Consider the following 13058-nt stretch of genomic DNA (forward strand, 5'->3'; position numbering starts at 1 on the left):
CATTCAGCTGCTGTACACTAGAAGCATTGTTTGGTATGCTGCAATGAAAACATACCAGACACATAGTACAGAGAAAAACAAGCTGTTTCGCTCATGTAGTCTATGACCACAATGCAATTCCAAAAACGACAATTGGAGCTTTGATGAGCGGTAACAGGCTGGGCTACATCCTTCAGCATCCTGCTAAAATAAAAGCACGACTTTATAGCTCCAACCTCCACTCAAACAAATGAAAGCAAAGGCCTTCTATTATATTATTTTGGCACGCCGAGTTAGCCATTCTCCCCCACAGCTCAGAAAGAAAATGTACTCTCTCTCTCTCTCTCACACACACACACACACACACACACACACACAGACCCCTTCGTATACCCCTCCACACACACACAGCGTTCTCCGTCCCATGCACAGAGTCCTCCCTATCAAATAATGTACACAACACAGCCAGCCAGCCACATATGTTCCACATATTTTCTACATTCCTTTCCTTCTATCCTTTTCCCCAGGGTTTGGCTTGCCTTAATAATAAGGTTTAGGAAACTGACACCTCATCAAAAGCAGGCAATATCTACAAGCCCAGTCTGTAGCCCAATTTCAGGCAGTCTCTGCTTCACAGGACATTACACACTGCACTGGGCGTTGACTCTTAACACAATCAGGAGGATTTACACACTTTCTGTCTCACTGGTAGATGGAAAATGTCAAAAAATCACATATTATCCCTGAAAGCACTCTGAAAACACTTACTGGACCAACCATATACTGAAATACTGTTGGCTGACACTAAACTTCATACAGATGTAGGATCTTAGTTTGAGCCAGTCTCCTACAGCAGGGAAATAATCCTGCAGCAAAAGGAAATATTAATTATTATGTGGATTATAATTAATGGACATTTTTGTAGCGATGTATACATTTTTCATAAGGGAAAATTCAAAGTGGAAATTACAAACTTTAGAAGCCTTTTTAAACCTGCAATTCACTACAAATGTTACATTTCCTACATCTGTACCTTCAAACTAAACTTCAAAGTAACTTAATTACTTCTAACATCTACCATAGACTAAAACCAGGAGCCAGTAAAAAAATCATTTCACCATTGGCAACATATACTTTCCCCAGACAGACAAGTCACATACCATACAGTGGCTTGCGAAAGTATTCACCCCCCTTGGCATTTTTCCTATTTTGTTGCCTTACAACCTGGAATTAAAATTGATTTTTGGGGGGTTTGTATCATTTGATTTACACAACATGCCTACCACTTTGAAGATGCAAAATCTTTTTTATTGTGAAACAAATAAGAAATAAGTAAAAAAAAAAAAAGAAAACTTGAGCGTGCATAACTATTCACCCCCTCAAAGTCAATACTTTGTAGAGCCTCCTTTTGTAGCAATTACAGCTGCAAGTCTCTTGGGGTATGTCTCTATAATCTTGGCACATCTAGCCACTGGGATTTTTGCCCATTCTTCAAGGCAAAACTGCTCCAGCTCCTTCAAGTTGGATGGGTTCCGCTGTTGTACAGCAATCTTTAAGTCATACCACAGATTCTCAATTGGATTGAGGTCTGGGCTTTTACTAGGCCATTCCAAGACATTTAAAATGTTTCCCCTTAAATCACTCAAGTGTTGCTTTAGCAGTATGCTTAGGGTCATTGTCCTGCTGGAAGGTGAACCTCCGTGTCACGGATTTGGCCGAGGCTGCCCCTCCTCCTTGCTCGGGCAGGCTTCGGCATTCGTCGTCACCAGAATACTAGCTGCTGCCGATCTATGTTCTATGTTTCTATGTTGCACCTGTTGTCTATTGTCACACACCTGTTGCCCATTATTGTAGTCACGCCTTCCCTATTTAACCCAGTGGCTCCCAATGTGTTTTGTGCGTGGTTGTTTTCGTTTCTTGTGTTGTTTGTGAGCGGGTTAGTTCCTCCCTGTGTGGAGAGATTTCTGTATTGAATTCTTTACTCATTTCTCAGTAAAGTACGTTTCTTCGAGTTCTGTGTCCTGCGCCTGACTTCGACCCACCACATTACACTGACACTCGTGACACTCCGTCCCAGTCTCAAATCTCTGGAAGACTGAAACAGGTTTCCCTCAAGAATTTCCCTGTATTCAGCGCCACCCATCATTCCTTCAATTCTGACCAGTTTCCCAGTTCCTGCCAACTAAAAACATCCCCACAGCATGATGCTGCCACCACCATGCTTCACTGGGGGGATGGTGTTCTCGGGGTGATGAGAGGTGTTGGGTTTGCGCCAGACATAGCGTTTTCCTTGATGGCCAAAAAGCTCAATTCTAGTCTCATCTGACCAGAGTACCTTCTTCCATATGTTTGGGGAGTCTCCCACATGCCTTTTGGCAAACACCAAATGTGTTTGCTTATTTTTTTCTTTAAGCAATGGCTTTTTTCTGGCCACTCTTCCGTGAAGCCCAGCTCTGTGGAGTGTACGGCTTAAAGTGGTCCTATGGACAGATACTCCAATCTCCGCTGTGGAGCTTTACAGCTCCTTCAAGGTTATCTTTGGTCTCTTTGTTGCCTCTCTGATTAATGCCCTCCTTGCCTGGTCCGTGAGTTTTGGTGGGCGGCCCTCTCTTGGCAGGTTTGTTGTGGTGCCATATTCTTTCAATTTTTTAATAATGGATTTAATGGTGCTCCGTGGGATGTTCAAAGTATCTGATATTTTTTTATAACCCAACCCTGATCTGTACTTCTCCACAACTTTGTCCCTGACCTGTTTGGAGAGCTCCTTGGTCTTCATGGTGCCGCTTGCTTGGTGGTGCCCCTTGCTTAGTGGTGTTGCATACTCTGGGGCCTTTCAAAACAGGTGTATATATACTGAGATCGTGTGACAGATCATGTGACACTTAGATTGCACACAGGTGTTCTTTATTTAACTAATTATGTGACTTCTGAAGGTAATTGGTTGCACCAGATCTTATTTAGGGGCTTCATAGCAAAGGGGGTGAATACATATGCACGCACCACTTTTCCGGTATTAATTTTTTTGCTTTTTTTGAAACAAGTTATTTTTTTCATTTCACTTCACCAATTTGGACTATTTTGTGTATGTTCATTACATGAAATCCAAATAAAAATCAATTTAGATTACAGGTTGTAATGCAACAAAATAGGAAAAACGCCAAGGGGGATGAATACTTTTGCAAGGCACTGTAACTAGTAGATTGAGTGATTTCTCTGGTGATACTTCCATAGCCAAGACCTTGTCTAGACGCTGACTACCAGCTCTGTCAAGGTGGTGAGGCTTCTGACAGCCAGGTGTGAGAAAACTGACAGTGACAGCTCTTATTCACCAAGAATGACCTTGGATGATTCTCTGGTGTATAAAATGAGACCTTCCGAGCTGCTTAACATATCCGACGTTCAGACCACACTCTGGACAGCTAGACCTTATTCTTATTCACTGGGGTGATTTCTGGTAAATAACATGGAAATCTTTTCAGACCATACTGTACAGTTTTAGTTATGTCTATACAGGTGTAGGATCTTAATTTGATAACCCTTGTAGGCTATTTGAGGTTTAAAAAGGCTTCTGACTTGATTTTCTCTTACAAAAAATGTATCAACCCCTACAAAAATGCCAATTTATTATAATCCACATAATAATTCACATTTCCTGTTGCTGCAGGATTATTTTCCCGATGTAGCAAACTGGCTCAAATTAAGATCCTACATCTGTAGGTCAGAGACAACAGATCAACCTTGGTAGGAAAGAGGAAACATCACTAGCCATTGAGTGTAGGTGTGACAAATACAACATTTGACACTTGAAGAATCTAAAATGGGGTTCAGAGATGTGTCAGAGTCAACTGGGAATGTGTCAGACTTGCTTAGTGGTACACGAACACACACCACAAAAGGGCAAAGCTATTATGTGGGTTTCTAAGGGCCTTATTTCATGTCTTTCCCAGCTGAAAGGTCTAACTTTGGTCTTGAAAACAGAACAAGACAAAAGTCCTGCTTTCCTCATCTCTGGCAGACAATGCCCTGGCAGCTGCAGAGTGTGAATGTTTTCCAGTGTGAATGTTTTTCAGTGTGAATGTTTTCCAGAGTGTGAATGTTTTCATACTCCTCACAGTCTGGGGGGGAAACAAGGGGACGAGAAATACGAGGACTGATCCTCATGCCTAAATAAAGCCCCAGTATGGCATCCGTGGGTTAGGCCAGCAGAGCAGAGGCTGGCTGCCAGGGCCCAGGAGGCTAATGTAACAATCTGACTTTTAAACCATGTGTAATCTCAGCACTCAGCACAGTGCACCACAGAGAGCTGTGGCTAAGGCTGTCTGGCCCGACACACAGAGATTGGGAGGGTTAACCATGAAGGAGTGCCCAGGGTCCTAGCAAAGCCACATTGATACAGCAATAATGTGTCCCACTGGCTATAGTTTCCCTTATTTCTACTCTGTTCATTCCTGCAAGTGAGAGGCCTGCGTGACTACAGTACCTCATCACCATCCTGTAATGGTATTGACGTAGTACTGTCTCTGTGTGTATTATCGGTGCGTTGACATGAACATGGATTACAGCCAACCACACTGTAAACATTCACCCCTCCGCGACTGTGAATGTTCAAAAACTGGCAATCACAAGAATTCTCTCTTTGTTACATCATTTTGGTGGTATTTACAGTATTTAAAGAAGATATATAGGCATGTGGTATGTCAAGTATTAACAAGTTGGCATGTTTTCCCCAGCCATTTCTGTTAGAAGAGAACAAGAATTAGTTCCAGATGTGAGAGAGACCAGGATCCAGGTTCACCCTTCACTGTGAACCACGGCTATAGTGGTGTTGACCTACAGTAACATGGAGTAAGAGCATGTCTGCATATGTGTGTCCACAGTACATTAGCTACAGCTCATCCCACTGAATGTGAAATGCAGCCAAATTAGGTACTTTGGCTTGACATTGTGTGCACTGCTGATGACTGTCTCCATCAACTTCTAGTGAGGTCATACTCTGTGAACTTAACAAAACCTCTCAACAAGGATACATACCACAGCTCCCTGCCTCCCGCACCCGACTGTTTCTGAACAGCAGGCTCTGCCCACACACAGCTAAAGTACCGCTGTTCAGATGGCATCAAAGCCCATTTCTATCTGATGAATAGATCACACTGTGGAGCACTCCACCATTACTCGTGATTGTTTCTGAAAGAGACTTTGATTGCTGTAATAGTTCTCTAACAGAGACACAACATAGTTATCTTTTGTGTTTATCATCCAGAGGATACAGACAGGATGACAAGCTCACAGTAATGAAGACGTGTCAACCAGGGTTTGAGTGGGGTGAGAAAGCGATGCACTTAAAAACTCTGACTGGTGTGTGACTCCCTCCCTGGCCCACCACAGCGCCCAGTTCCTTGAAGTGTATCAGTGTTCAGTGCTATTTCAGGACGACGGAGAGTTGATGAGAAGCCACAGCTGGATTGGAGAGGGTTGATATCTACACTGCAGCACAGCTGTCTTTTTTCAAATACCTCCCCATCAAAAGCTAACATCTTTGATTGTGCCAAATTGAATCATTTGTTAACAAAAGAGTATTGTAATTCCTATCTTGTTTTATGTATCATTTTCTCTCAGGCGGCCAGCTGATGAAAAATTCTCTATCTCAACATTATTGACTTGGCAAAAGTACGAGGAAATGCAGGATTTGAGAAACGTTTAAAACAATTAAGTATGAAGACAGCGAATGTAACACAAACCCTCACTAAAGGAAGAGCATGCCTCTCTACGGCAGAGTTGAATCAGAGGCTCGGACTGTGCTGTATGGTTATTACTGAGATATACATTCTTAAAACATGTATCCCGTGGTAGACTGGCAGTAAATTACTGAATCAGAAGCACTCTAAAAACACTACATAAATAAAAGCCCTCACGGCACTTAATACGACCCCTGTGCTGCAATTAACGTAATTGAAAGTAACATAGGCATTTTTATATGAGGGTGAGTGTGTGTTCTGGGAGTGGGTTTGTCAGTGAAGCTGGCGGGAGGAAGACATATTGTACAGCAGGGATGTGGCATCACGCCTCCCAAAGAGGAGGAGGAAAAACAACACAGAGCTGAAAGAAACCACAGACATGTCAAATGTCTCCATTGGAGACATAAGCCCAGCTACCACAACACAAATACACAATGTATGGCTCTCACACACAGCGAACCCCCAACACACACACCGTTAACACCACAATAACACACCATCAACCCCACAAACACACACTTGCATGCACACCCTCACACACAGTCAGTCAGGGGATGTAAGTTTGCTTGTCATGTTTGAGGCACAGCAGAACCAGTACAGTGGGATTGCTGCATGCTGCATTTATGCAGAACAGCCTTCTCTCTAGTAATAATACTTCAGGCCTGGATGTTTTTTTTTTGTTGAAGACTACACAAACAATATCTTCAACTGAATGAGAAAACGGCACTGTATCTGATCGAATGGAATACATACCGTGTCTTTGACATTTACCGGACACTTGTGCTCACATAAGGTTTGGACAATCACAATGCTTCCACTGGCAGCTGAGGGAGAAAATAAGAGAATCAATTGAAAGCCCAAAATGCCTTGCATACCATGGAGTTATATACGGCACTAATACAAATGCCATGGCAGGTAATTGACTAACTTTGAGAGCCACGTCAAAGATCTCCCACAGGCCCCTGGCATGACTCCTCCTATAGCAGCTTACTCCCTGAATAGAACTCTACTGTGTCCAACATGGTGCAATTATCCTGCAGTCATCCATAGTTGGAAGTTGGAACCCTGGAGAAAATTGGTCAAAACCTGTCAGTAGAGAGTCTCTTACTATGCTATTGACATGGCCCTTTTTACTGTAGTCTTTGATCCAAGCCTTTCCTCCCCAGATAAAAGCATCCCCTGCTGGCTGAAGGCTCTCTAAATGTATATGTTCTTTAGTACAGTATGGTTCACCCCAGGCTCAGAAACATTCCTGTCATATACTGTATAAAAAACACCCAATGTGTAGTCTGGTCTTATAGTCACGGCCGCTTCTGTAATTATCAGCAGGACTTTGAGCAGCAGTGAGATGGATGGATGGTGAGATGGTGTGATGGATGGATGGTGAGATGGTGTGATGGATGGATGGTGAGATGGGTACTGGACCGTGACTGAAAGAGGGGAATTGAGATCAGGTGCTTAGAGGATAGGCTATCTGCTGCTCTGCACCTAAGAGGAGGAATCATCAAGCCATTTTATCCTCCTAGTTTGATGGTCTCAAGTAATACAAATATATCTCAATCAATTTCTAATGAACACCACCATTTCAGTGTGAATCTTCAATGCCTACGTTACAATTTCCCAGAGCTGATGCCTAGGGATGTCCTATAGCCATAAAGTGTCATACTTTTATGTAGGCATTATAGAGGCCTTCTGCATATAAGTTATTTCTAATCAAGTCTTACCTGCGTGATGAAGGGCTGTCTTCCCTGAGCTGTCCAGAGCATCCAACACACATTTACTCTGGTGGGAAAACACAGGCTTAGGTCAACATCTATATTACCATATTATTTTTTCCATCACTGTGATGATTGATCTGAAAAATTGGTCTGAGCCTTAAAAAGGAGAACTATGGCACATTTTTGAAATTTGTCTAAGAGCCTAAAACTCTCTGGCTTAGTGTTGGACTGTCTGTCAAAATGCGCACCTCTCTCACTCAGGGAAAGCGAGGCAGTGGTAGTGCGTGAGCTACGTCACAAGGTTATGCGCCTCTCCACCTCACTGCAGCGCTAGATAGATTTTCTATATAACAAACTTATACGAAAAAAAAATACGTTCTGTCACAGCGAACATACTAAATCCGGGAAGCCCAATTGTATATGATACATTTGGATCACGGGTTCACAATTTGACCTTTTCTGAGATCTCTGCCAAGCAAGCAGGAAACAGCAGCCCGTGTGGGTTTACTGCACGTGTAACAACACACGCACGAGACAACTCCTCATAAAACACAACACTGTCACCGGCAGTTTTCAAAATACATCAGACTTTACCACATCACCAAACACGCCTTGTATTATAGTCCCAAGCTATTTATTTCTTTCAATGCCTTTCTCCCATGCGCGACACAACACACATAACTTAAGCACTCGAGAAATGTATACTGAAGCAAATTTAACCCACGTTTTAGATAAGACAATATCCGCATACCTTATGAGATAGCTAATCTAGCCTAGTTTCTAGACAAGAGACACTGTATCTCTGTCTAGGAACTGGGCTAGATTACCCCATAATAGGCTAAGTAAGTGAAGGTTTATGAAGACAAAAGCCAAGCGGACACAATTTTATTTGGATGGATGGTTGACATGACAGAAAGGTATGAGGATATGTTCTTATCTAAAATGTTTGCTTCAGTATACATTTCTTGACCGCTAAAGTTGTTTGTGTTGTTGTGTCGCACACATTTTCCGCTTGGTTTAGGCTACAGAGAAATTGATTGAAAGATAAATGGTTTCTGAAAATAGGACTATATATAAAAGGCATGTTGTGTTATAAGGAAATCAGTCAATTGAAATCAATTCATTAGGCCCTAATTTATGGATTTCACATGACTGGGTAGGGGCACTGCCACTGGGGAGCCAGGCCCAGCCAATCAGAATGAGTTTTTCCCCACAAAAGGGCTTGATTACAGACAGAAATACTCCTGTTTCATCAGCTGTCCGGGTGGCTGGTCTCACGACGATCCCGTAGGTGAAGAAGCCGGATGTGGAGATCCTGGGCTGGCGTGGTTACACCTGGTCTGTGGTTGTGAGGCCGGATGGATGTACTGCCAAGTTCTCTAAAATGACGTTGGAGGCGGCTTATGGTAGAGAAATGAACATTACATTCTCTGTCAACAGCTCTGGTGGACATTCCTGCAGTCAGCATGCCAATTGTACGCTCCCTCAAAACTTGAGACATCTGTGGCATTGTGTTGTGTGACAAAACTGCACATTTTAGAGTGGCCTTTTATTGTCCCCAGCACAAGGTGCACCTGTGTAATGATCACGCTTCTTGATATGCCACACCTGTCAGGTGGATGGATTATCTTGGCGAAGGAGAAATGCTCACTAACAGGGATGTAAACTTTGAGAGAAATTAGCTTTTTGTGCGTATAAAGATTTTCTGGGATCTTTTATTTGAACTCATGAAACCAACACTTTACATGTTTTGTTTATATTTTTGTTCAGTATATTTTGAAAACTGTCAGTGACAGTGTTGTGTTTATGAGAAGTTTCCTCGTGTGTGTGTGCTGTTGCGCGTGCAGTAAGCCCACGGTGGGCTACTGTTTCCTGCTTGCTTGGCAGAGATTTCAGAAAAGGTAAAATTGTGAACCTGTGACCCAAATTTAAATCACATAAAATGTATATGTCACAATCGATTGGGCTTCCCAAATGGAGTATGTTTGCTGTGACAGAAAGTTCATTTTGTTCTGCATATTTTCTGTCTTCCACAAAGTTCTATCTAGCGCTCAGTGAGGGGCGCATAACCTTGCGACGTAGCTCTCGCTCTAGCTCTACCTCGCTCTCCCTGAGTGAGAGAGGTGCTCACTTTCACAGACAGTCCCACACTAAGCCAGAGAGGTTTAGGCACCATTGTTCCCCTTTAGTGAACTGTGTTAACTAAGAGTAGGTAAGCTATTTCTAGACGCATTTTCATTTGGAGTTAATGGGAGTGCCCTTGCATCAGATTTCCGACAGTGTGTCAAGTCAATCTGTATGGGCAAGTGGCTTAGCTGGCCATTCAAGTGACAGGCATTACCAGAGAGAGGGAAGGATATGTATTAAATCTGACTTCAGCTTCCCAAATGTTTAGAAAATTGTCTCAATCTCATGGAGACACTTAAAATGAACCCACTGAAAATAGTTCACTCAGTTGTTGATAGGCTATGTATAGATCACAAAAACTGCTTTAGTACAGAATTGCTACACTCAAGCTTTGAATTCAGATGGTACTGTACAACTTTGGGGGGGAAAAGGAAGATCCATTCTCTAAAAAAAATATATAGAATAGAATTACTGATATTAGCATTAAGACACACTCACAGCAGAGTTCATTTTGACAGCTATTTTAGATTGAGTTTTAGTCTTAAAATACTGTCACGATCGTCAGGGAGAGAAGTAGACCAATGCGCAGCGTGATGAACGAACATGTTACTTTATTATATTAAAGCACAAAACAATAAACGACTAGTGAAGTCCACGGTGACAAAGACCGAACACGGAACAAAAACCCACAAACACCAAGGGAAAACATACAGTTTAAATATGGCTCCCAATCAGAGACAACCAGCCAAACAGCTGACACTCGTTGCCTCTGATTGGGAGTCACTCAGGCAAACATAGAAACAGACAAACTAGAACCCCCAACATAGACATATAACACATAGAATAAACACACCCTGGCTCAACAAATAGAGTCCCAGAGCCAGGGTGTGACAAATACATTTTAGTAATATCATCCATAGTTAGTTTTAGTTATTATCAGTCGACTAAAACTCTGGACAATTTTAGTGTAGTTGTAGTCACAGCCATTTTAGTCACATAATAGTCAGTGCATTTTTTTATTCTATTAAATAATTAATATTTAGGCTACCTCCAACTTCCATCATGTGCACATTCAGATAGCCTTGTCCAACTAGGCCTACTATCTCCTCGTATACCTTAGCTGGCAACATTGATATTGTGGCAGATTGCATTCGGAAAGTATTCAGACCCCTTGACTTTTTCCACAGTTACAGCCTTATTCTAAAATGGATAAAATACAAAATGTTCCTCATCAATCTACACACAATACCCCATAATGACAAAGCGAAAACAAGTTTTTAGATTTTTTTGCAAATGTATTACAAATAAAAAACAGAAATACCTTATTTACATAAGTATTCAGACCCTTTGCTATGAGACTCAAAATTGATCTCAGGTGCATCCAGTTTTCACTGACCATCCTTGAGATGTTTCTACAACTTGATTGGAGTTCACCTGTGGTAAATTCAATTGATTGGACATGATTTGGAAAGGCACACACGTCTATATAAAGGTCTCACAGTTAACAGTGCATGTCAGAGCAGAAACCAAGCCATGAGGTTGAATGAATTGTCCGTAGAGCTCCGAGAGAGGATTGTGTCGAGGACCAGATCTGGGGAAGGGTAACATAAAAATCATGCAGCATTGAAGGTCCCCAAGAACACAGTGGCCTCCATCATTCTTAAATGGAACAAGCTTGGAACCACCAAGACTCTTCCTAGAGCTGGCCGCCTGGCCAAACTGAGCAATCAGGGGAGAAGGGCCTTGGTCAGGGAGGTGACCAAGAACCCAATGGTCACTCTGACAGAGCTCCGGAGTTCCTCTGTGGAGATGGAAGAACCTTCCAGAAGGGCAACCATCTCTGCAGCACTCCACCAATCAGGCCTTTATGGTAGAGTGGCCAGACGGAAGCCACTCCTCAGTAAAAGGCACATGACAGCCCGCTTGGAGTTTGCCAAAAGGCACCTAAAGGACTCTCAGACCATGAGAAACAAGATTCTCTGGTCTGATGAAACCAAGATTGAACTCTTTGGCCTGAATGCCAAGGATCACATCTGTAGGAAACCTGGCACCATCCCTACGGCGAAGCATGGTGGTGGCATCATCATGCTGTGGAGATGTTTTTCAGCGGCAGGGACTGGGAGACTAGTCAGGATCGAGGGAAAGATGAACGGAGCAAAGTACAGAGAGATCCTTGATGAAAACCTGCTCCAGAGCGCTCAGGACCACAGACTGGGGTGAAGGTTCACCTTCCAACAGGCCAACGACCCTAATCACACAGCCAAGACAACGCAGGAGTGGCCTTGGCACAAGTCTCTGAATAGCCTTGAGTGCCCCAGCCAGAGCCCGGACTTGAACCCGATCGAACATCTCTGGAGAGACCTGAAAATAGCTGTGCAGTGACGCTCCCCATCCAACCTGACAGAGCTTGAGAGGATCTGCATAGAAGAATGGGAGAAACTCCCCAAATACAGGTGTGCCAAGCTTGTAGCGTCATATCCAAGAAGACTCGAGGCTGTAATCGCTGTCGAAGGTGCTTCAACAAAGTACTGAGTAAAGGGTCTGAAAACTTATGTAAATGTAATATTTCAGGTTTATATGTTTTATAAATGTGCAAACATTTCTAAAAACCTGTTTATGCTTTGTCATTATGGGGTATTGTGTGTAGATTGATGAGGAGAAGAAAAAAAAATTTTTTTAATCCATTTTAAAATAAGGCTGTAACATAACAAAATGTGGAAAAAGTCAAGGGGTCTGAATACTTTCAGAATGCAATGGAGGCTATAAAGCCTTGGCTACAGGTTAAACAATTTACAGCTCAGATTTTCTCCCCATCATAACCGTCAAGGGGTTAAATTACAGAAGTTTTAATGCCAGAAGTTTTACTGTACTCCTAATATTCAACAAAGAGCATTAGTTTTCCCCATAGGACAAAAACAATCTCAACTAGCATTTGTGGACTGCGGCAACACAGATTAATTAAAAACAGAGCACATGGGAAAATAGAGCTTCTGAGGTAATCAAGGCAAAAATAGCCTACATTAAAGTAAGAGAGAGAGAGTAACCATTGTTTATAGTTGAGGTTAGTTACAAGTCAAGTGTACTGGCTTCGCATCAGTTCAAAAGTGTGACTGAAGTGACAGATTCACATTTTAGTCATTTAGCAGACGCTCTTATCCAGAGCGACTTACAGTTAGTGAGTACATACATTTTCACACTGGCCCCCCGTGGGAATCGAACCCACAACCCTGGCGTTGCAAACGCCATGCTCTACCAACTGAGCTACACGGGACCTATTGAGTCTGACAGCTTCATAAAATCATATTTCACGCACACAATTATGACATGCTAAAAATACTGACTAACAACAGTTCATGCACACATTATTTATTCTTAATATCTGGGTTCAACACAAAAATCCCTGAACTACAACAGGACTTGAACCAGCTATCCACTGTACTTGTTGATTTGCACAAGTTCCTGCAGATGCATGAACACAGACATGGCTATATTCATGGCT

The 13058-nt window shown here is 42.5% G+C and overlaps 1 protein-coding gene across 2 annotated transcripts in view; it reads right to left on the reverse strand.

Moving 5' to 3' along the window:
* rai14 (retinoic acid induced 14) overlaps positions 1-13058 on the reverse strand; it is a 48796-nt gene that overhangs the window by 7488 nt on the left and 28250 nt on the right. For both annotated transcript variants that reach the window (XM_084159487.1, XM_084159488.1), the window contains exons 6-7: positions 7439-7496; positions 6468-6538 (exon numbers count right to left, since the gene is read on the reverse strand). In XM_084159487.1, the coding sequence (XP_084015613.1) occupies positions 6468-6538; positions 7439-7496 (129 nt within the window). The remainder of the gene's footprint in view (positions 1-6467; positions 6539-7438; positions 7497-13058) is intronic.

The sequence above is a fragment of the Coregonus lavaretus genome (assembly GCF_964263955.1).
Source record: "Coregonus lavaretus genome assembly, chromosome: 4".
NCBI classification, from domain to species: Eukaryota; Metazoa; Chordata; class Actinopteri; order Salmoniformes; family Salmonidae; genus Coregonus; species Coregonus lavaretus.